Raw genomic sequence first — 24,856 nt, 5'->3', positions numbered from 1 at the left:
GCAGCTAAGAAATATTAACCATGTCTTATGGTGCCATTTTCTGCATCATAGAGGACCCATTCACCGCAGGAAAAGGACATCATGTGACCGATCCGAGGACAGCTCAAAAAGACATGTATACTAAAATATTAAAGCAAATAGGGGTGCATAACTGGCAATTCGGCTTTAAGAACAAATAACACAAGAGATTGTGGATCCGGGGAATATCTAATGGCCCCCTGGGGGATTAGGAAGGAATTTGCTTTTTCTCCTGCTGGAGTAAATTGGACCATGCTTCAAAGGGTTTTTTTTTTATGCCTTTCCTCTGGATAGACTGTGGGTTTGGGATTGTGTATATGGGAGTTTTCTGTTTATTTTCTATTGGTTGAACTAGACGGACTTGTGTCTTATTCAATCTGCTTATTTATGGAACTATGGAAATGAAAATTACAATAATGCTGCCTAAAAAAAAAAAATCTGAAAGTGATTGTAAACGATCACCTTGTAAAGCAACCCATTCAGATTAAAATTTAAATGAAAGGCAAATATTTGTGTATAGATAAAAAAAAAGAAAAACATAAATACTCTTTTTTCCAGTTTTTTTTTTTTTATAAGTGATCACATTCCCTCAGTTCTCAGCTGCATAAGAGCTGGGGGAGGAGAAGCAACAGCACACTGATCTTCCCAGTGAAAGGCTGTGCGGTGGAGGGGGGTGGGTGTCAGGACAAGTCTGATCATTGGAGGAGCACAGCAAGATTACTGACCATGGTATGGTCTCCTGCCTAGTGTGGTCAGTTTTTAACAGGAAAGCTGAGGGACTGGCAGGAACACCAGGGATTTCACACAAAGTAAGCAAAAAAAAAAAAAAATATATAACAGAATACTTTCTCATACAAGTACATGGTACAGCTGGCACATATCAGGAATTTGAAATGCTGGGCTAACAAACACTTGGCAAAAATGCATAAACAATGCTAGTTTCCCCTTTAACACACAAAAGATATAATGAAAATGGTTTACCTCTATTATACCAGGGTAGGTACCAAGGGCATGAGATATTGATTGTGGTGTTGGGCGGAGCATCAGGCCAGCAAGCAAAATTATCAAATGTCCGGTTACAGACCAGCCCTGAAAATCAAATGCACCGATTATAGATCAATCTTTATAAAGAGAACTTCAGAACATCAGCTTCGAAGCCTTAGAGAAGGGATGGTGTCGCTGACCTAAGGATCTAGCAAAATTGGGAAGCCAGAGTTTGAAATACACGGTTTTAGCCCTTGGAATCCTGTAATCTGCAAGGAAACTGATACCAAAAAGGTGAAGCACCATACCACCAGATGGGCTCCATATTTTGTACTAGCCTCATCCACGGACCACCACAGACCCCCTAGCTGCTGGGGAAAAAAAAAATCTTCCTATAATCTGACCCAGTTGACATACGAAAAAATAAGAGAGAGCAGATGGGAAAATTTCTTGACCATGCTTCCAGAATGATCTCCCAGCATTTGCCAAAGCTACTACCTTTGTGGCTCTTCCCAATCATTTGCCCGTCAACCTCCACTCAGTAAAGGCCTTTGGTACCAACACTGTCCTCTTACATTTGAACCCTTTCTTGGTATGTACCTCCCCCAGTCACGTTTCCCCTATTTTTATTTTCCTCTGGGTCACAGAATCACTACTAGTTCGCAAAATTAAGAAATCTCAGCAAAATTCAATGGTAGTAAAAGAGAAGTATGGGATTGTTTTTTTTTTTTTTTATAATCATACTTACGAAGGTGGAAGCAGCATCAGCTTGGCTCCAAGAGACCAAGACTGAGAACCGAGTGATCAAACCCTGCCAATTGGTCGGTTCTCAGAGCTCCTTGGGCATAGAGCTGGTGTCGGTCAGTCACCGCTGTCTGCTCGCCCCCTCCCCCCCCCTGCGCTCACTGGAGGGGAGTGGGGGTGGCCGGCTCAGCCTCTCAGTGGCTCACTGAGAGGCCGAGCTGGGTGGCGGTACAGGCATGTGGGCGGATTCCGAAAAAATAGTTATGATCTTTCCCCAGCCTGGACCAGCTCTGTGATGTCAGTCGACAGCAGGCTTAAGCCCGCTGTCTGCTGAAAATGGGTCACAGGAGTGCAGAATGAACAAACAAGCTTTGGCTGTACTTCTTTAAAGTCCAACTGAAGCTTTCAGTTTACAGCTGCACTTTGGAAAATGAGCGCAGATGATTGGATCATTGTACTGAGGGTGTGTCAGCCCGCTTAAAAAAAAAACAAACCTGATCTACAGCATGCTGTAGTACATTGAAAATATGATTTGAAAGACTTGCATATCTTTTACTGCTTATGAAGTCTTAACTGCATTACAGTAATATCAAAACGGTTCACCTGGGATTTTTTGTGGTTTTGATGAATTTAGGGGTGCAATGAGCTTTAAAATATCTTCTGAGAGTTACAAAAGCTCCTTTTTCAACTATCCCGAACCTGTTCTTGTGCAAAAAACAGTCTTTTATACATGCCATTCTTTTTCACTTTTTTTTCTTTTTTTTTAATCGAAAGAAAGAAAAACAAATAAAAAAGTAAAACGTTAAAACAACAGTACCCAAATAACACTATAATGCATAAAAAAAAAAAAATATACAGACAACCAAATGAAATTAAACTACTGTAATCACCCCCCCAAAAAACTCAAAAACACATAACGAATAGTAAAGTCACATTGATCTAGATTTTCCTGCCCCTTGTCATGACTGTGGGTAAGCATGTCAAAATGACGCAAGAGGTTTCCTTTCAGAACACAGAGTTATACGTTTAAAATCCTTTCGAGCTGCTCTACCAGCCAGAAAATCATGATTAACAAAACCATTGAGCAGAGGCATAGCTTGATTCTTGTGGGCCCCAATGCACAATTTGACCTGGGCCCCCCCCCACTACCACCTATGGTGGGCAGGCCCTTCGACTCCCAGATTCACATACAAGCTAGCCCACCGTTTTTACCCGGCACCGTAGAGTGTGGCCTGCCTGCCCCCACCTTGTGTGCTGGTGCATACATGGGAGTAGCATAAGGGGTTGCAGGGGTCACAATTGCAACCCCGCCCCTAGCTCCAGGGGGCACCTACAGCCTCCCTGTCATATTATCATACCCTCCACAAAATCCAGCTCCGATCTGCCCTAGGGCCCCACAGCCACGCTCCAGTACTGGGCTTCCACAGTCCACACCCCTCTGTTCTCATTGGCTGGGGAGAAGCTGTGAGCTATTTTCTGAATGGAGAGGAGCATGGGGTGAGAACAGCCCAGGATGGGGGAAGTGTCTGTGCTGTGTGCTGGCAACATGGAATGGTAACCGAGCTGTGTGAATTAAGAGGAGGAGAGTGCCGTCCTGTAACCATGATGAGACGGATGTTACTGGTGAGGTAAGACACCGCTCAGTGTCTTCTAGTCCCTAGCTGGGATTCTCTGTACCCCAAATGGGGATGTCCGCTTACCCGACTTCCCTGACAACTGGGGAAAAGATACACACCTCCGGGAGGTGATCTTCCCCAGCACTGATAGAGAGCCTTCAGAAATTGCTAAAAGCAATCCCTTAACACCTCCTGAGGGGCTCCTGTGGGGCTGCAGGCTCCAGATTTCAATTTGCCCCCCAGATCTAAGTTGTGCCCCCCCCAAAGCCCCCTGACCACTCCCTTTACCCTGGATGCTATGCCCAGCTGCTGAGCTTCTTTCCCACTACAGCACTCTATACTGCTGCTCCTCCGCGGGGCTGAAATCACATTCCTTTACAACACAGCCAGTTAGCCATGATCTGCACAGGGTGTATCTGCCTACTGCAACTACACTGCCGTTCAGACCAGAGAATTGCACAGGTCAGAACGGCAACATAAAAGCCAGATACACCCTGTGAAGGCTGACAGACTGTGTGTAAAGGAATGCGATTCCAGCCCTGTGTATTTTGGGGGGGGGGGGAGCTGTCCTCTGATTCTCCAGGGGTGATCCCTGACCTCTAATGTTAGGAGGAACTCTGGGAACTCAAAACTCTTAAGCCACTTGGAGTATCTTGGCGTGCGGTGAGTGTATCTGCACACACGGTGGAAGTGGTAGTGGGGGGCCCAGGTCAACTTTTGCATGGGGGCCCACAAGCTTCAAGCTACGCCTCTGCATGCATAGTTGAGCTGGGCAGGGAGGGAGGGGCTGTACTGGGCAGGGAGGGCTGAGAACAAAGGGTGCTGCTTTAGGAAAGGACTTGCCCCATCACCCAGGGCCTGGGTGTTAGTAGAAGCAGCAGGTGGTAGTGGGGGGGGGGGGGGGGGGGGGCAGGTCAAATTTTGCATTGGGGCCCACAAGAATCAAGCTATGCCTCTGCTCAATGGTTCTGGGTCTAAATAGACTCCTAATGTCTCACATTAGAAAGCAGATTGAGAGCACAGTCCTTTATCTCTGCAGCCTCAGATGAACAGAATGAATGAATGTTCATTCAAACTGAAGCATAGCGAACAGTTTACTATGCTAAAGTTCCAAATGAACACAGTGAATGATCAGTACCAATCACTCACTGTGTTCATGTAGAAAAGGAAGGGGTCGGTAAATTACATTTACCAGCCTCTTCCCCCCCGCTCCTTATCCTGAAAGGATCCTCGCAGCAACCAGCAGGAGAGGAGGGGAAACCAGCAGTGCTGCGAGGGGCAGTGGACCATAGAAGCACACAGGGGAACTCGGGCAGGAGAGGGAAGGGAAACCTGGACAGGAGGGGCGACATTTACTGAAACCGATCCCCTCCATTTTTCTTCTGCAGCAGCAGAAGGGAGAGGAGGATACACTGGCTTTCAGCTGCTGCAGGAAGAAAATAGAGTGAATCAGGGATGGCAATTTTTTGTAATTTCCCCTTTGGGATTAATAAAGTATTCAGAATCTGAATAAATGCCACTCTAGCCTCCCCTCCTGTTCAGGTTCCCCTTCCTTCTGGACATTGAAATTAATTAATGCTCAATTGCTAAACACACGTTTAAACGCATCAAGCATTTTTTCAGCCAAAACGCTGCTGCTCTTCGACACACTTGTAGTGGAGTTATTTTTTTTCTTCTAAACATGCAGGGATGTTTAGAGGTAGAAAATAAATGCCGGACACCCTTTGGAGCAGTGTCAAAATGTCTAGTGTGTATGAGGCCTTATAATAAGCATTTGTGATCAGATAAGACCATAGCTTTTACCTGATGAAAGGGGCTCCTTCAACATTTTCTCATGGCACTCCATGGAGTATTTCTTCCAGCTGTCATGCAGGTAATTCATCTTTTGAGCAGAGGCAGCCTGATTATAAAAGACATGAAAATCAAGCCATGGACACAGAGAAAAAGTGGTGTTATGCGAAGGTTAATCATGGTCCGTAAGTATCATTGCTTCCTAAACGACCATCAGCTGACATGCTAGATCTTTTCACCAAAGAGGAACCAGGCAACAACCACAATTAAAAGGAGAACTTTGTTTAAGGACATATTCATCAACTTAATGAGCACCTATTAATGGTGAGTTTATGCAAGGATTTGAAAACTCATTCTTAAAAGTAAAGCTAAACCCAATCAAAATCTCATATAAACTTTACCATGTTGTTTTCAATTCTCTTTTTTCTGCAGCTCACAATAAAATGATCCCCGGCGATCCTGCTTGAAGGCCCTTGTTCAGGCACTTTCTGTGATGGGCTGGCAACTCTATTCCAAATGCTTCAGCATTGTCACCCCGTCACTTGTGCCTCCCGTTTAGGACTGCATGTGGCTGTGCTGGCACACATTGTCCAGGCATGGTCTACCATTGTCCCCATCAGGAAACTGTCCCAGGGCAATGATATGCTGTTGATGCTGAAGTGTGTGCATGCAAATCATTGACCCTGACGTCTGAAGACACATGCCCCAGGTCTTATGCTTGGTATATCAAGTGTAGAAACACCTCTGATGGTAAAATCTTCTGGCTGTCCGGTGTTCATGGAACTGTCTCCATACTATGTTTTTTTACAGATATTTCAACCAATCTTTAAAAATCATTGTGGAATAAAGTGAGAGAGCATTGGTAGTGTCATGAACAGTAGAGTCATGAACACTGGACAAAGTGCAGGCAGCAACAGGTGGAGTGATATCCCATACATAGTTCCGGGAGAACAGGTAATGGTGTGGGACCATTGCAGCTTCTTTCAGGCAAGTAACAACTGACCACCAAAGGAAGGGGGCCCTGATGTTGAAGGGGGGCACTCTGAACACCAATTCTGTAAGGAGCATTGACCACTGGAAAACCAATGCTGTAGGGGTCGCTGACCACTAGAACACCAATGGGGTAGAGGGCACTGGCCACTGGAACATCAATTCTGTAGGAAGCACTGACCACCAACATTTAAGTGGGTGCTGGGCACTGGCCACCAACATTGGCACTGGAACACCAGTGGGGTAGGGGGGCACTGACCACTGAAACACCAATGGGGTAGGGGGCACTGACCACCAACATCTAAGTGGGCACTGAGCACTGGCCACCAACATTGACAGTGGCACCCAGCAATGACGACTAACATTTAGAGCTGCACCCACCACTGACCACCAGTGTTGTAGAGGGCACTGACCACTAGAGGTCGACCGATATATCGGCCGATATTTGGCGTTTTTTACTTAATCGGCATTGGCCGATTGTGCTGAGAAAAAAGGCCGATTATAACTTCAGCGCGTACCAGGGGGCACGTAGTGCATGCTCTCCAGCACACTGGAGTGCTGGAGGAGATCAGCAGTACTGAGATGAAAAAAAAGATTAGAACCAGATTAAACCCCTTAATTCGAAAGTAAAAACAAACCTTAAAGGTTTGGAAAAACCCTAATTCCTTTTTTCAAACCTTAAAGGTTGAACCCAAATTTGCAACTTTGGTCCCTGTTAGTAAAACTGTACATATCATTGCAACTGTGTATTACCCCTGCAGCTCTTTTGGCCTAAGAGGCCAGAAAATGAAGGACTTGATGAATAAATTAATTTATGTTAAAAAAATAAAAAATTTACCCACCTGGTCTGACCTTTATACAGGGCTAAAAAGTTGTATGTAGGTCAATAAGAAAACAGCAACACTTAAGTCAATGCCTTACATTGATCAAATCAAAATCTTTCCATTTTGGACGGTGCTCTGAGTAATTTCTTCTCTGTTGGTTGTCCCAAACATTCACCGGGCTCTTTGGGGTTGGGCCATTATTTGAACTGTGGGTTGGTAAAATTTCTAGAAACTCTTGTACTATCCCAAGCAATACCCATATAGAAGAAGAAGTTTTTTTTTGTTTTGTTTTTTTTAAAGCCAGTGGCGTGCAAAACACACCCAAAAACTTCCACCCGGTGCCAAAAAAGTGCACACACATAAAGAGTGAAACACAAAAAACGTGCAACGGGTGTTACACTTTCCTCCACTAGGGAAGGACCTTACCCTGATCCCCCGGGGCGTTAGGCTTCTGACAGGGACTGGGGTACTTCACTTGGGTCCATCTGGCCGAAACCAGACGGACCCCTGTTCTCTGGAAGGTCTGCCGAAACAGACCCACCCAAGTACTAGGTGGGACTCCCCCGAAGGGAGACCCCATGAGAGAGGGTGAACCAAGCCAGAAGGCCTTTGTCCACCCCCTCCCAAGACTTTCAGAGTAGGCCCGAGGACCCACACCCTACTCATCACACAGTGACAAACGTGTATACACATCAAACAAAATTATACAAAAAAGTGACAAACACGGGGATGAATAAAAAGAAAGCGGGGAGAAGGAAGTGGGAGAGTGAAAAGTGACCATTGTGTAATACAATGGCCGGCCTTCCGGCCAAGAATAAAAATTTCCCCTGGTCCTAGCCAAAAGGCTCGGCCCTAGAGGCAGGTGTGAAAAAAGTGTGTATGGTGAAGTGACCTTGGTGCCAACACTCAAAGTGCCCCCTTAACACTTGTGAGATTATGGCACCCCTGAACTGCCACTTCAGGGGCACATTCACCGCAGGCTTTTCTCTCAACCCTGACCAACAGCCCAGACCGATGCAGCCCCGCCCCAGCCAGGAAGGTAACAGAACATCATGGGAGCCACATAGGGAGACCAATTGGCAAAATCTCCCCATGGGTCCCAGTGCTCCCACCTAATTATATTCGGTGGTACCGGCAAATTCCCCTCAATAACACCGAAAATGGGCAGGCTTTCCCAACCGAAAAACTGAAAGGAGCAGAAACCACACAAATCTAGGCCAGAAGGCCAGGGACCCGACCCTTCAGCCGGATCCAGTGGTTCTCCATCCCCATCAGAAGGCTTCCCTTTCGGCTACGAACCGCTCCAGGTTACCTTTACTCCAGCAGGTTTTGCATAGCAACCACCATCCCTTCTCCACCTCGCCGTAGATCAGGGACGGAAGCAAGCGCCACCTCCTGGAAACTGATAAGAACAGATAGTACACTTGTTCTTAGCCAAAAGGCCAAGATAATCAGTAGGGAAAGATGTAACATTATGCATATACCATTTTATATACCAAATTTTTTCACAGGGATTGAATGTTCTAGTGATCACATGATCGGAAACCCATCCCTCTAGCTCCAGATTGCCACCCAGTGACCAGGAGCTGCACAACATATTCAGAGTGCTGGAGGCATGCAAATTACACTCATGGTACAATGAACGATGGTCACCCGGACAAATAAAGTCAGGGAATCTGCCTAGTGGGAACACAGATAGCAATAAAAACCTGACAGAAGTTTTAATCCTGCTATCCACAAATTAAAAAAAAAAAAAAAATAGCATTTGCTACAATTTAAAGGTCCTTTCACGCCTATCATGCATAGTGTGTTGTATTAATCAGAACATGTGTAACATTTGTTGCTTTAGGGAAGCCAAAAAAAAAAAAGTACATGCACCTTATCTTCCATCACAATGCATCATAACATATGGTAATGTGTTACTGATTGTTATAGCACACTATGGTGCATGATGGTGGTGTTTGGGGTGCTATTCAAAATAAATGACACTCAACACACCAACACGTAAGTGTAAAGCTGGCTTTACAATATATTGTATTAGTATAGTATTATTAGTATTAATAATTGCTGCTATAGCAATGCTTTGTCTGGCTACTGCTCTTGCAGCATTGAGACATTGTCTGTGAACTGTCACTCCTATTTACCTCTCTGGATAATACATGTGGCTCTGTGTAAGCAGAGGATGTGACATGCACTCCTGGTCATTCCCTCTTATTATGAACTACTGGAGGATTTCCAAGAAATGCTGGACTCAGGAAAAAAAAAATCGATCACTGGGGACATTCTGCGGACTGAGGCTTACATCTGTCTAAGAGGCAAGCTCTATGCTGATTCTTCTCATTGGCTTTCTAGAGACAGAACATGTTAAGAACAACTCTTGCTTTATTCTTTTTTCTGTTTGGGACAGAATGAGAATTTTAGTTTGGGATAACATGGCCATTTAAGTCTGGGATAGTTCGTTCATTTTAGTTTGGCACAGGACAGAAATTTTAATTTGGCAAAGGATGGATATTTTAGTTGGGCATAGGGTGGGAATTTTAGTTTAGCACAGGATGGAAATTTTAATCTGGCAAAGGATGGAAAATTTAATCTGGCACAGGATGGAAATTTTAGTTGGGCACATGGTGGGAATTTTAGTTGGGCATAGGGTGTGAATATTAGTTTGGCAAAGGATGGAAATTTTAGTTTGCCAAAAACTAAAATTTCCATCCTTTGGCACAGGATGAGAATTTTAGTTTGGCAAAGGATGGAAATTTTAGTTGGGCATAGAGTGTGAATTTTAGTTCGGCACAGGACAGGAATTTTAATCTGGCCAAGGATAGAAATTTTAATTTGGCACAGGATGAGAATTTTAGTTTGGCAAAGGATGGAAATTTTAGTTGGGCATAGAGTGTGAATTTTAGTTTGGCACAGGACGGGAATTTTAGTTTGGCAAAGTATGGACATTTTAGTTGGGCACGTGGTGGGAATTTTAGTTGGGCATAGGGTATGGATTTTAGTTTAGCACAGGATGGGAATTTTAATCTGGCACAGGACGGGAATTTTAGTTTGGCTTAGGGAATTTTCATTTTGGATATTTGGAAAGGATGAGAATCTTAATTTGGGACAGAGTGCCAGGTTTAGTTTGGTGCAGCATGGATTGTTTAATTTGGTACAGGAGGGCAATTTCAGTTTGGCACAGGACGGGAATTTTAGTTTAGCACAGGATGGGAATTTTCATTTTGGACAGGATGTAAAATTCTAATTAGGGACGAAGTGCCAATTTTAGTTTTGTACAGCATGGAATGTTTAGTTTGGCATAGGATGGGAATTTTAGTTTGGAATCAGTTGACAATTTTAGTTTGGGATAGAATCTGAATTTTTATTTAGAATAGGAGGAGAATTTTAATTTGGAACAGGGTGCCAATTGTAGTTTGGGACAGGTTGGCAAGTTTCATTTGGCATACAATTGAATTATTTGGCCTCAACACCAAACAATATGTCTGGTGGAAATCCAATACAGCTCCAATTGACACCATTCCTATAGTAAAGCACGGAGGTGGCAATATCCTGTTATGAGGGCGTTTCTCTGCAGCATGTACTGGAGCATCAGGATAGAAGGAAAAATGAATGGGTCAAAATACCATCAAATTCTTAAGGAAAATCTGCTGTCCTCTGCCAGAAAGTTGTCAATGGGAAGAAGATTTATCTTCCAGCATGACAATGACCCAAAGCACACAGCAAAAATGACCACACGAAAGGAGAAAAAAAGGTGAATGTCCTTGAATGGCCTAGTCAGAGCCCAGACTTAAACCCCATTGAAAATCTGTGGAATGAGTTGAAGGCTGCAGTCCACAAACAGTCACCATCAAATGTAACTGAACCTGAGCAGTTATGCATAGAAGAAGAGTGGGCAAATATTGCAAAGTCTGAATGTGGAAAGTTAGTAGAGACAAATCCCAACAGACTAAAGGCTGTAAGTAAAAGTGGTCCAACAAAATAGTGACACAAGGGGGTGATCCTTTTTCCAACTCAGGATTCTGTTTTTGAAAGGATGGGGAAGGGATGGGAAGGGGTTTGAGGAGATTCTCCTCATTCATTTTCAGGCAATAATTGTCAGAAAGTGCAGGAAAAGCATTAGCAACAAAATCCTAACAGGGGTTCTAAGTCTCCCCCCCCTGTAAAGCTGAACTCCAGTCACAAAAAAAAACATTCTTTAAATATAATCCTCAAAAGCTGCAAAAGGAATAATCCACTTTGTGTGCACCAAATGCCATTAACAACCCAAAAGGTATAAAAGTAGAAGTGACATCATCACTGTGCTGTACATATCCTGTGCAGAACGCAGAGCTGTGGGGTGGGGGTGGGGGTGGGGGTGGGGGCAGCAGGTCCCACCCACTACAGGGTCCCTGCAGAAAGCTACAGGAGGGGTAAAGACTCTGCACTCTCCTACTATTAGCATGATCATTACATTGCAGAATAACGGATTGGTTTCTTGAGATGCTTCCGCCCACTATCTGGTCTGAGCTCTGCTATACAAGGACTACATGAGGCTTACATAAAGTCAAGTTCAGGTATTGCATTTAAAAAAATACAGAATAATGAATTAATGAACACAGAGGTGCATTAATTTGCATTTTTTAAATCTTAATTTATTGTTTGCACAGGTACCTGGTATAGCGCTATCAGCACCAGAAAGACACGGAGGCGGATAGGCTGGGGCATCACTGGGCACCGACAACCTCATCTGGAGGATTTTATGATTTCTTGCAGTGGAGCTTTCAGGATAAGTGTGCACGGCTGCAGCAGCTGGAAAAAGATAAAAAAAGGAATAGAAGTTAATACAAAAAGATCCCACATCTCAAGTTTTAACCACAAAAATATACAAACACCACATGTCAAGGGTTTTCATTTTCTTTTCCTTTGGAGATTAGATATACAGTGCATTGAAAAAGTATTCATACCCCTTGAAATTTTCCACATTTTGTCATGTTACAACCAAAAACGCAAATGTATTTTATTGTGATAGACCAACACAAAGTGGCACATAATTGTGAAGTGGAAGGAAAATGATAAATGGGTATCATTTTTTTTTTTACAAATAAATGTGTGAAAAGTGTGTCATGCATTTTTATTCAGTCTCCTTTACTCAGATTCTTTTTAACTAAAATCTAATGGAACCAATTGCCTTCAGAAGTCACCTAATTAGTAAATGGAGTCCACTTGTGTGCAATTTAATCTCAGTATAAACACAGCTGTTCTGTGAAGCCCTCAGAGGTTTGTTAGAGAACCTTAGTGAACAAACAGCATCATGAAGGCCAAGGAACACACCAGACAGGTCAGGGATAAAGGTGTGGAGAAGTTTAAAGCAGGGTTAGGTTATAAAAAAATATCCCAAGCTTTGAACATCTCACGGAGCTCTGTTCAATCCATCATCCGAAAATGGAAAGAGTATGGCACAACTGCAAACCTACCAAGACATGGCCGTCCACCTAAACTGACCGGCCGGGCAAGGAGAGCATTCATCAGAGAAGCAGCCAAGAGGTCCATGGTAACTCTGGAGGAGCTGCAGAGATCCACAGCTCAGGTGGGAGAATCTGTCCACAGGACAACTATTAGTTGGGCTCTCCACAAATCTGGCCTTTATGGAAGAGTGACAAGAAGAAAACCATTGTTGAAAGAAAACCATAAGAAGTCCTGTTTGCAGTTTGTGAGAAGCCATGTGGGGGACACAGCAAACATGTGGAAGAAGGTGCTCTGGTCAGATGAGACCAAAATTGAATTTTATGGCCAAAAAGCCAAACCCTATGTGTGGCGGAAAACTAACACTACACATCACCTTGAACACACCAACCCAACTGTGAAACATGGTGGTAGCAGCATAATGTTGTGGAGATGCTTTTTTCAGCAGGGACAGGGAAGCTGGTCAGAGTTGATGGGAAGATGGATGGAGCCAAATATAGGGCAATCTTAGAAGAAAACCTTTTAGAATCTGCAAAAGACTTGAGACTGGGTCGGAGGTTCACCTTCCAGCAGGACAACGACCCTAAACATACAGCCAGAGCTACAATGGGATGGTTTAGATCAAAGCATATTCATGTGTTAGAATGACCCAGTCAAAGTCCAGACCTAAATCCAATTGAGAATCTGTGGCAAGACTTGAAAATGGCTGTTCACAGACGCTCTCCATCCAATCTGACAGAGCTTGACTTTATTGCAAAGAAGAATGGACAAAAATGTTCCTCTCTAGATGGGCAAAGCTGGTAGAGACATCCCCAAAAAGACTTGCAGCTGTATTTGCAGTGAAAGGTGATTCTACAAAGTATTGACTCCGGGGGGCGCTATACAAATGTACCCCCCCACTCACATATTTGTTAAAAAAAATGAAAACCATTTATTATACCATGTAAACATCGACTTTCTAGAAGTCTTTATTTGCATAACTCTAGGCATGCCCCTTGACACGACAAAGCTTCAGCCTGTTGATGGGTCACTCAGTCACTGCTTTGTGGAAGGCCGAGTTGTTTCTTGTGTGCGCTATACCCAAACGCTTGGCATTCTATTATTGGTGTAGCAGAAGTGGATTGGCAAGGCGGAACAGTATAGTAAAAGTGGGAGCAAACACCTTACTGTGCTTGAATTACAGCGTCATTCTTTCTTTGCCTATTGGACAGGTCCCCTTTAATCCTCCAGGCAGAATATACATCGGAAATGTGAACTACATTTACTCAGTAGTGGAAAATTTGGAAATAGTAAATTCTAAGCAAATTGAAGAGGATTTACTAAAACTCGAACAGTGTCAGGGCTGGGCTCAGCCCTTCCTTCTCTGAGCTGGCTCAGCTGTCGGCTAATTGCCAGCTCCCATCTCTCCACAGTTACTCAGCTGTTGATGATATCCTGCTCGTCAGTTCTGCCTACTTAAGCTGTTCAGCCCAGTGGATCTTTGCCTTTGTCAACATCACAAGAAACCATCGCCTGCATTCCTATTTAAAGACTGGCTTTGCTGACATCCCTTCTGGCTCCAGATCCTGCTTGCTGTTCCACTACATTGATCCCTGACTTCTGGCTTGGCTGACTATCTGTTACGGTTACTGAACTTTGGCTATGTTTTGACTACGTTTGTTCTATTTACTTTTATTATTAAAACAAGTGTGATTTAACTGTACTTCTGTCTCGGTCTGATTTCATGGTTTCTGACAAACAGTCAATCTAGAGCAGCTGCTCATAGGAACCAGTAATCGGCTTCTTGCCCCCAGCTTGTTCAGTTAGGCTTTGAAAATGAGAGCTAGAAGATAACTCATTGTCATGCACAGCTTCTTTAGTCTTTGTAAATTCCCCTCATTGTCTTTTTCCAGCCTGCATAAAAAAATAAATAAAAAAAAAAAAAAAGGGTGAAGACCATACATGGTCTTCACCCTAAAAGATAAAACTGGGACCTTTCAAAACCAGCCTCTCTCAAACGTTTTACCATGGGAGGAACCCTTGAAACAACTTTCTGGTTGAAGTCCTACTACTAATTGCTGTATCTACAGCTCATTGTACATTGGTGTGATGGTCAGTGGGAAGAATGATCCTTACATTTGTGGTCATTGAGAAAAAATTCCCCCTTACAGATAGCTAAAAGAAAAAAAAAAAAAAGGAAGCCTCCATGATGCCAGTGGAAACTTATCTGAGAGACCGAAATTGCCCATTGCTGAAGGAACCCCAAGCAACCTCTGGAGGAACCCTGGATGAGAAACAGTGACCTACCCAATTTTGGATTTCCCATCACTTTGTGCCCCAGTAATAGTAATTACCAGAACAAATAGAGGGGTGAATCTTCACAGCAGGAACACAGACCGCAAAATAAAAAATTCCCCACAGAGCTTTTTTATCATCTTACATTCCAGCCAAAACTAAATAAAAGTTGGGCTTTAGATACACTTTAAAGTGGAATTAACCACTTGACCTCCAGAAGATCCCCATGACCAGGCCAATTTTTGCAATACGCTGCTGTGTCACTTTAACTGACAATTGCGCGGATGTGCGACGCTGTACCCAAAAAAAATTGTTGTCATTTTTTTTCACAAATAGAGCTTACTTTTGGTGGTGTTTGGTCACCTCTGTGGTCTTTATTTTTGCACTATAAACAAAAAACAACCGTCAATTTAAAAATAAATAAATGAATAAAAACCACACAATATTTTTTACTTTCTGCCACAAAACATATCCAATAGAAAAAAAAATCAAAAATCAAAAACGTCTTCATCAATTTAGACCAATATGTATTCTGCTGCATATTTTTGCCAAAAATAAAAAAAAAATCTCAATGAGCGTTTATTTATTGGTTTGCGCAAAAGTTATAGCATCTACAGTACAAACTATGGGATTTTTTTTTTTTTTTCCCCCCATATTTTTTTTTACTAGTAATGGCACTATTGACACTTTTTGGGGACCAGTGATCAGTGCTAAACAATATGCACTGTCACTGTACTAAAGAGGGATTCCGGCCAGCTAAAAATTTTTTTTCAAAGTCAGCAGCTACAAACACTGTAGCTGCGGACTTTAAATAAATAGACTTACCTGTCCTGGGTGCCAGCGATGTCAGCCGCCCGAGGCCGACCAGTCCCTCGGCTCTCGGGTCCCGGCGTCGCCATCCTAGGTAAGGGAAACAGGCAGTGGAGCCTTGCGGCTTCACTGCCAGTTTCCTACTGCGCACGCGCGAGCAGCGCGGCGATCTGTGAATGGCCCCGTGGTGTTCTGGGAACACACACAGTTCCCAGAAGGCAACGGGGCCGCTCACCGAGTAGCAGAACACGCCGCGGAAAAGGAAGAGGCAGATTAGGAAGACTGCCTAGCCACAAGGGTTTAGGTAAGTATAAAACATTTTTTTTTTTTTTTTTTTAATTTTTTTTTTTTAATCTTTTAAGATTTTTGGTGGAATTTTTTTTTTCAGGGTGGCCCTTCACTTAATGACTGTGGCTGCGAAGGGGTTAACATCAGGGGCGATCAAAGGGTTAATCGTGTGCCTAGCTGGTGTTCTACTATAGTGGGGGAGGTGCTTGTACTTGGGGAAGGCATGGATTGGTGCCCCCGCTTAGAAGCGACACAGGATCCGTGCCTTCTGTACTGATAGGCAGATCGCAATCTCCCTCTTGACCGAAGGATTGGCGGGTGCTGGAAGCGGCACGTGTGCGCGCCCCAGACCTTCTAGTGCAGGATCACACACTAGGTACGTGATCTTGTGCAGCGGAGCTTCCTTGCCACCATATATGTAAGTTATACATTCGGCAAGCAGTTAAATTCAGCTATTTTTTTTTTTATAAATGGGCCCCTTGCAGGTTTATGCCAGAATGTGCTAGTACTGCACCGCAAGGCAGCACATTATAGCAGGTCAAACAGAGCCCTCCAGTGCTGTGCCATCAGTGCTAAGGCGCTTCCCATCTTCACCTGGTCATCCTTTTCGGTTTGTGCTGTTCAGCCGCTTGAATGGCTGGGCTGTGATGATGTCAGGCCCGTGCATGCACACATCATGGCACAGAGCCAGTGCCCTAATTGTACTCTGAGCTGTGTGTGCGTGGCTCAGAATACATTACTATAGCTCCCAACTGTCCCTGATTTCGAGGGGCTGTCCCTGATTTGGAGCAATGTCCCTCTGTCCCACTTTTGGTCTAAAAAAATCGCAAAAAAATGGCAAAAAATGACTAGTCCAGGTAGTGCAATACGGTGCCAACAAATACGAAGTGAATCTTCATATAACAGTTCATGCAGCAGACAGAGAAGTGCAAGTGCAACAGATGATCAGTATGAAATATTGATGCGATTTTTTTTCATTTTTTTGGATTTTGGAATTTTTTTCACTTTGATGTACTTTTAGATCACCATTGAATTTTATTTTGTCTTAGAGGATCCCTCTATCAATCCATTTGTTGACACATTTTATGAATTACCATTATTTTATGCACAGTAACTTCATTTATGTGATCTCACTGTAGTTTATTTATGTATTGAGGTTAAAGAGGAGTTCCACCCAGGGGGTCCATTAAAAAAAAAAAAAATTAAAAGTCAGCAGTTACAAATACTGCAGCTGCTGACTTTTAATTGGAGACTTACCTGTCCCTGGGTCCAGCGATGCGGGGGATCGAAGCCCCGCTCGTCCCCCCCTCCGCTCGTTGGCGCCGGCATTTCAACTGTGGGCGCCGGGCTGTGGCTTCACAGCCTGGCACCCACTGCGCATGTGCGAGCCGCGCCGTGCGCCGTGATTGGTCGCTCAATCACCTGGGACCTGTAATGGGTCCCAGATAATTGACAGGAGGGAGGGAGCAGAGCCAAGCCCTTCCTGTGCTGAGGGGGAAGTGATGTCACCAGCCCAGGCAAAGGAAGAGGCAGACTACGAGGGACCCCCTAGCAACAGGCATTTAGAGGTAAGTAAAAAAAAAATATCCAAATTTTTTTTTGTTTTTTGTTTTTAGAATTTTTCAGGTATTTTTTTTTTTTTGGGTGGAACCCCACTTTAATAATGTTTCACTCATGCACTTCAGTTAGTATTTGATGTATTTATTTTTTATCATCCTTATTACTTATTTATGCACTCTAGTTAGTGCCACATATTTCTTATTATCCTATTTATTTTGTGGGAACACTGCCTTATGTGTGGCGGCTTCTTAGACCTCTTTAATTGTTTTTATTCACTTTGGTTTTGCGCATTTGTTTTTCTACTTTACCAATATAAAGGAATAGTAGTGGTAAAAAAAAAGCCCTTGTGGATTTAATTAACCTTTTTTTGGGTTATTTCTCCTTTAAGGGAGTGTCAGGGGGCGTGTCCCATGCCTACATACATTTGCTGGTAGGTGTCCCTCATTCCCATCAAAATGTTGGGAGGTATACATTACCACTGACAGGCCAAAAGAGGCAGACAAGACCACTTCTTTACCGCGATATAGCTGAAAGGCGGCTATAGCACGGCTCTGTTGCGCCCATGGACGTCCTCCTGGAACCGTGCCCCCCTAGGGGGCGCATTCAGCCAGATCTGCGATTGCTGTGGCCTTCGGACACAGCCGATCACAGATCTTGCTAAAGAGCCATTCACAGCGGCCCTTTGCCATGTGGTCAGCTCTGTCCAAACACAGTTGATCACAATGTAAACAGAGTTGCCAGTTATCGGCTATCCTTTCCTCACGTACTTTCAGGAGAGAAGTGAGGAGAGGAGAGCCGGTAACTGGCAATCCTGACAGCCAACATGTACACAGATAACTAGAGCACTGATCATCAGTGCCTTGATTATCAACGCAGCCCTGTCCATTAGTGCCCATCAGTGCAGCCTCATCAGTGTCCATCAGTGCCGCCTCATCAGTGTCCATCAGTGCCGCCTCATCAGTGTCCATCAGTGCCGCCTCATCAGTCCCACCTCATCAGTGTCCATCAGTGCCGCCTCATCAGTGTTCCTCAGTACCGCCTCATCAGTGCCCATCAGTGCCGCCTCAGTGCCCACCAGTGCAGTCTCATCAGTGCCGCCTCATCAGTGCCCATCAGTGCAGCCTCAGTGCCCACCAGTGCAGTCTCATCAGTGCCCACCAGTGCAGTCTCATCAGTGCCGCCTCATCAGCGCACATCAGTGAAAGATAAAAATTACTTATTTGCAAAATTTTATAACAGAATCTAAAAAAACAAAAAAGGTTTTTTTTTCTTTTTTACATTAACATTTCCGTTTGTTTTGTTTTTTTTTTGTTTGTTTAGCAAAAAATAAAAAAACCCAGTGAAGAAATCTCTGTCTCCAAAAAAATGATAACATTTTCATATGGGTACAGTGTTGCATGACCGCACAATTGTCAAAGTGCGAGAGCGCTAAAAGCAGAAAATTGGCCTGGGCAGGAAGGGGGTATTAGTGCCCAGTAAGCAAGTGGTTAAAACCCTACCTGATGGCAGTTTTTGAAATGTTGAGTTAAATACCACTTTAAAAAGAAGCGTCTTTTCTGCTTCCTTTTCAAGACGAATTTTATTTAAAGGAGAGAAGCTTTTTGTGTAAACACAATTTCCTCTTTGCATCTTGGTTTTAACACTCTTAGACATACCCAAGTGCGCACATCTGTGGGGAAGCACTTCTATCGGCCCCGTAATTGGCTTTGTGGCAGAGTAACAAGTACACATTTAGAGATAATGGAACACCCTCCAGGTCTGCTAAAGTTTGAACTCGGGCAGCTTCTGTGCCGACTTCTGACAGATTGTTAAATTAGTGACCTACTCCGAGGGATTAAAAGGGAAACCAGAAGGAATTTGTCACACGGTAATCTTTTATTCTCTACTATTACAACTAATAGGACGCACATTTTTACGTACGGGCTTTGTCACTTTATTTTAAATTGTATTTCACAACGTCATCTTTTTTAAATGACTGCTGAAATAAACTCAGTTATTCGATAAGCCAAAATTGTATTCATCATTAAGATACCAGAAAACATTATTTTGACACATCCAGCTGCAGAATTATGCAAGGAGTTGTCATCAGGACCATCTGGAGCCTCTTAAACTGGAGGAGAACCACGAGGAAGTGCTAATGGGATCGATCAGCTGTACATGCCTAAAATCCCCCAGCTCTCACTGCATCTGAGCCACTTCTACAAAGCTGAGTAAAGCCGGGTACACACAATCAGATTATCGGACAAATTTTAGTCAGTTTTTTTGTTGCATGCTAGTCCGATATCGAAAGTGAAAAGGTTACTGACCATACGAAAATTCTCGTACGACAGAATTCAACGTCAGAAGTGACGTAATGTTATGAATTGTTTTGTATGTATTCTTTGTTTCTGAGCACGCGTTGTCTTGCTCTTACGACTTTTTTTTTTTTTTCCGACCGAAAACTGTGCTAATTAAAACGATAATCGGACATTGTGTTTACATCAGACAAAAATTTTATAGCCTGCACATCCAGTTTTTGTCTTCCAAAAATTCGTAATCGGCTGTCAAAAGCACCGTATTAACGTTCAGAAAAATCGGCAGATCGTTCATCGGATGAAATTTTACTTTTTTTTCACGATTTTCTGATCGTGTGTACGGGCCTTGAGGCTGGGTTCACACTTATGCGATGCTAGACATCACATGTGATTGGCAACCACATGGCTGTGCACATCCCGTGTGTAGCACCCTGGTGTTTAGGCAGGGTTGTGTCTAAAATTTACCTGCCAGGTATAGCTGCCTTGGCTAATTGTTGAGCATAAATTGATTTCACTCTTATGCCCCGTACACACGGTCGGATTTTCCAGCGGAAAATCCGTGATAGGACCTTGTTGTCAGAAATTCCGACCGTGTGTGGGCTCCATCACACATTTTCCATAGGAATTTCCGACACACAAAGTTTGAGAGCTTGCTATAAAATTTTGGTGGAAATTCCGATCGTGTGTACACAAATCCGACGCACAAAGTGCCACGCATACTCAGAATAAATTAAGAGACGAAAGCTATTGGCTACTGCCCCGTTTATAGTCCCGACGTACGTGTTTTACGTCACCGCGTTCAGAACGATCGGATTTTCTGACAACTTTGTGCGACCGTGTGTATGCAAGACAAGTTTGGCCCAAAATCTGTCGAAAAAATCTGATGGATTTTGTTGTCGGAATGTCCGATCAATGTCCGACCGTGCGTACAGGGCATAAGTCTGTAATTGCTGCACTTCTCTCTTTTGCCGCTAGGTGGCCGAGTACCTGGTGGCATTAGATATGAGAAGGGCAATGCAAGGTCAGATTATGGGTATATAGGGTATCTCAGCCAATGGGCAGGGGTTTTCCTGAATCCCTTGGCTGCTGATAGAAAGCCTATATATTTGGGTGGAGTCAGGTGATCTGTGTTCTGTGCCACCTGGACGGCTGTCTGTGTGGACGTGTGTTGTATTGCCCAGGCTGCTAGGCCGGAGTTTGGGCCTATCCCGGGCACATCTGGCTGCTAGGCTGTCTGAGGGCCTATCCAGAAGCAAGAGAGCAGCGCAGGGTTGGGATTGCAGCTTGCAGTCCAACCAGAAGTGACGGTTCTGCCGGCCGGAGAACCTGTCGTGGTCGAAGGTAGAGGGGAAGCTGTCGCCACTAAGGGACCATCCACCTTATTACCAGGGACCGCAGTGAGTAACTGAAGCAAGTACCGGAGCAGTATTCTCACCAACCAGAGACGGTGAAGAATTGGGAAACTTCAGTGGGTATCAAGCCAGGGACCCAACCAGTAGAGGTGACGCTTGCAGAGCATGACCAGTGTAGCCCAGATGTCTCCAACCTTCTTTATACTGCCCAACCACTCATACTCCACCATCCCCCTTGCCATTAACTAAATTAGCAAGACCACACCTGAATTTGGAGTATAAATGGCCATAGCAGTCTTTTTATTAACAAAATATTAAACATTTCAAAACTTAACATATAAACATCTGTAAACGACAACTATCAATCGCTCAGTCTGTTGGTCTTTGACGGCACCCCGAACTTAACACATATTCCACCACTACACCGCGGGACCTTTCTCCATGATAGGCCTCCACACCAGTTCGGAGACAACCCCCTTCCCGCAGTGCAACCATTACCGTATTCCAGCTAACCGTTCTAACTGGAATACACCAGAGGGGCACATACTACCGATGAGTCCCCAACACTTCCATCTCGTATGTTTTCTGACACCATCAAAGACCAAAACACCGCCACAACCCGCTAGGAAAATACCTTCCTCTAAGGGCCCCTCCACACCCACTGAATCCCGTCCTGTAGACCCAGCGCCCATAAATCAATCCCCACTGCAGACAGGTGAACCCCATCTCCTCGGAGGTACAGGCTGGTATTGGATTCCAACTCCATGTGGCGGATGACCATTCCCCCATTCCGAGTAATAAATCTTCCCAGTGTGAACTGCCTGCAATGCAGATGCAATGTGGGAACCCACACAGTAACCGCTGTAGTTCCAGCATCGCACCAGAGTGAACCTAGCCTGAAGAAATGTCATCAGTACACCAAGGAGTCATCAAACGGGTCCAAAACTTTATTCACCTGGTACACATACGGCAACATTTCGGAGCCGCACAGGGCCCCTTCGTCAGGCAAGTGACAAAGTGCAGAACAATCACCAAGTATTTAAAACAGACAATCCACCAATCAATGCAAACATTTGCTGCCTAACCCCCCCACCGACATCAAAAGGAAGTCATAAACCCGCCATTACACTCAGTTTAAAAATACGACTGATATGACTGCCAAAAGCAAAACTGCAAACAGTAAAATCAATTTAAAAACTCTAGAAGGCAATGAACCTATGGAGAAAGATGCTGGTCATTTTTTAAAGTTGAAAATCCATTTGTGTAATCAACAACCCTGCTGGCTATACCAAGCCGCGGGCTGTACAGTCCCAGGACACTGTGTATTCACGTTCTGAGAAGGCTGGCCACACGGTTTAGGAGTGTATCCATGGATATGTTTAACCATTCTTCCAGAAGCGCATTTGTGAGGTCAGGCACTAATGTTGGATAAGAAGGCCAGGCCTCACAGTCTCCATTCTAATTCATCCCAAAGGTGTTCTATGGGGTTGAGGTCAGGACTCTGTGGAGGCCAGTCAAGTTCCTCCACCCCAAACTCGCTCATCCATGTCTTTATGGATCTTGCTTTGTGCACTGGTCATGTTGGAACAGGAAGGGGTCATCCCCAAACTGTTCCCACAAAGTTGGGAGCATGAAATTGCCCAAAATGTCTTGGTATGGTGACACCTTAAAAGGGGTTTTAAAGGTTCGGTTTAAAAAACAAAACAAACAAACAAAAAAAAAACATGTCATACTTATCTCCTCTGTGCAAAGGTTTTGCACAGAGTGGCCCCGATCCTCCTCTTCTGGGATCCCCCAGCAGCGCTCCTGGCTCCTCCCCGCATCGAGTTCCTCCGACGGAGAAGCGCTCTCCCTAGGGGGCACTCATGTATCCATCGACATAGACAGCAGGACTCAGCTCCGAAACACGGGCTGGAGCTGGTGTTCTCGTCCCTGTCGCAGGAAAGACCGGGCTCAGGTAAGTCAAAAGGGGGGCTCTGGGGGGCTGCTGCACTAAAGAAGGTTTTTAATCTTAATGCATAGAATGCATTAGGGTGAAAAACATTGAGGGTTTACAACTCCTTTAAAGAGGTCCCTTCACTGGAACTAAGGGGCCAAGCCCACCCACTGAAAAACAACCCCCACACCATAAACCCCCCTCCACCAAATGATTTGGACCAGTGCACAAAGCAAGGTCCATAAAGACATGGATGAGCGAGTTTGGGGTGGAGGAACTTGACTGACTTGCACAAAGCCTTTACCTCAACCCAATAGAACACCTTTGGGATGGATTAGAGCGGAGGCTGTGAGCCAGGCCTTCTCGTCCGACATCAGTGCCTGACCTCACAAATGCGCTTCTGGAAGACTGGTCAAACATTCCCATAGACACACTCCTAAACCTTGTGGACGGCCTTCCCAGAAGAGTTGAAGCTGCTATAGCTGCAAAGGGTGGGCCAACTCAATATTGAACCCTTCGGACTAAGACTGGGATGCCATTAAAGTTCATGTGCATGTAAAGGCAGGCGTACCAATACTTTTGACAATATAGTGTATGTGGAAAATCCTGCAAGATTCAATACAGCACAAAGTGCAAACATGGAGTCAAAAGATGAAGATACATCCATCATTGTAATGTCATAAAATATGGCTAAACCATTGATCTTCAGTATGTGAAGACTACAATGTCAGGATACATTTGGTGCAAAACTGTTTGGAAACCACAAAGTTCAGTAGTAAACCCATTTCACAGTCCAGGCGGTGGAATTATTGATACATCAGATAAAGCAAATGCCCATAAATAGTGTTTGAATAAATATAGATAAACTGAATTCCACTAAAGTACAATCCATAAAATATCAACATATCGGCTGTTTCTTGCGAGAGGTGCAGATGTTGATCTAACAACTCACCTTGGTGGACCTTGGTCAGTGCCCCATTCACTGCATATAAAACAAGATCCCACTGAAACAACATAAATCATCCTTGGCAGTTCAAATAGTCAATGTAGCCCCTATCTCCATCCCTGCAACGTGGAAACAGACTACCCCTCCTTCAATATCTGTGGTTTGCCACAATTAATGAAATCTGGCAGATGGGTGGACCTCACTGCTTCTATTTACCATAGAGAAGAGAAGCCTAAGGACACGTGGTATCCACAGGCCACTTTTTATTACTCATCCAAATCACAGGATATGCGGATTTACCCATACCGCCCAACTTTTTGAGATGGGAGTGAGGGAAGAAAGAAAAAGAAAGAAGGAAAGAAGAAAGAAGGAAGGAAGGAGAAGGAAGAAGAAGGAAAAAGAAGAAGGAAGAAGAAGGAAGAAGAAAGAAGAAGAATTGTTTTAAACACTACTATTCCTTTATACTGATGTTTGAAATGTACAAATGCAGCTATTTATAAATTGAATAAAAAGGTTTAGCACTGGGAAACACTTTTTGAAAGATAAATAGCGCATTTTATATACAACTATATAGATCAGACCAAAATGAGGGACAAATGAGGAGAAAAGAGGGACAGAGGGACATTGCTCCAAATTAGGGCCAGTCCCTCGAAATCAGGGACAGTTGGGAGCTATGAGATTAGCACACCCTTATCCCCAATTAGATTTCCCAACTCAGTATGACTAATTTCCAAAGGTGCCTAAAAAGGACATTAAGCTGACCCATATTTAATGTATACCGCCACAAGCTGGCCCCAGAAATTTCCCATGCAAGGGTGCAGCCTCTCCACCCTCTACACCAGTGTTTCTCAACCTTTTTTCAGTCAAGGCACCCTTTAAATATATGGACAGTCTTAAGGCGCACCATTTTGAAAATGTAACAAACTATTCTAATAGTTTTACATAATGCAGCAGCATCGACACACGTAGGACACCCAACGTTGGAGG

At 44.1% G+C, this 24,856-nt stretch overlaps 1 protein-coding gene across 3 annotated transcripts in view; it reads right to left on the bottom strand.

Annotated features, from left to right (window-relative positions):
- Nucleotides 1-24,856, bottom strand: part of GCGR (glucagon receptor) — a 111,947-nt gene that overhangs the window by 50,461 nt on the left and 36,630 nt on the right. For 2 of the 3 annotated variants that reach the window (XM_073606735.1, XM_073606736.1), the window contains exons 2-4: nt 11,618-11,755; nt 5,166-5,262; nt 1,000-1,107 (exon numbers count right to left, since the gene is read on the bottom strand). In XM_073606735.1, coding sequence (XP_073462836.1) covers nt 1,000-1,107; nt 5,166-5,262; nt 11,618-11,671 — 259 coding nt within the window. In that variant the 5' untranslated portion in view covers nt 11,672-11,755. Of the gene's footprint in view, nt 1-999; nt 1,108-5,165; nt 5,263-11,617; nt 11,756-15,026; nt 15,046-24,856 lie in introns of those variants that run through there. The other variant, XM_073606737.1, reaches the window with a different exon arrangement.

Source organism: Aquarana catesbeiana, linkage group LG12, assembly GCF_042186555.1.
Source record: "Aquarana catesbeiana isolate 2022-GZ linkage group LG12, ASM4218655v1, whole genome shotgun sequence".
Taxonomy (NCBI): domain Eukaryota; kingdom Metazoa; phylum Chordata; class Amphibia; order Anura; family Ranidae; genus Aquarana; species Aquarana catesbeiana.
The sequence above is the reverse complement of the archived record's forward strand: the minus strand, read 5'-3'. Positions and strand labels throughout refer to the sequence as shown.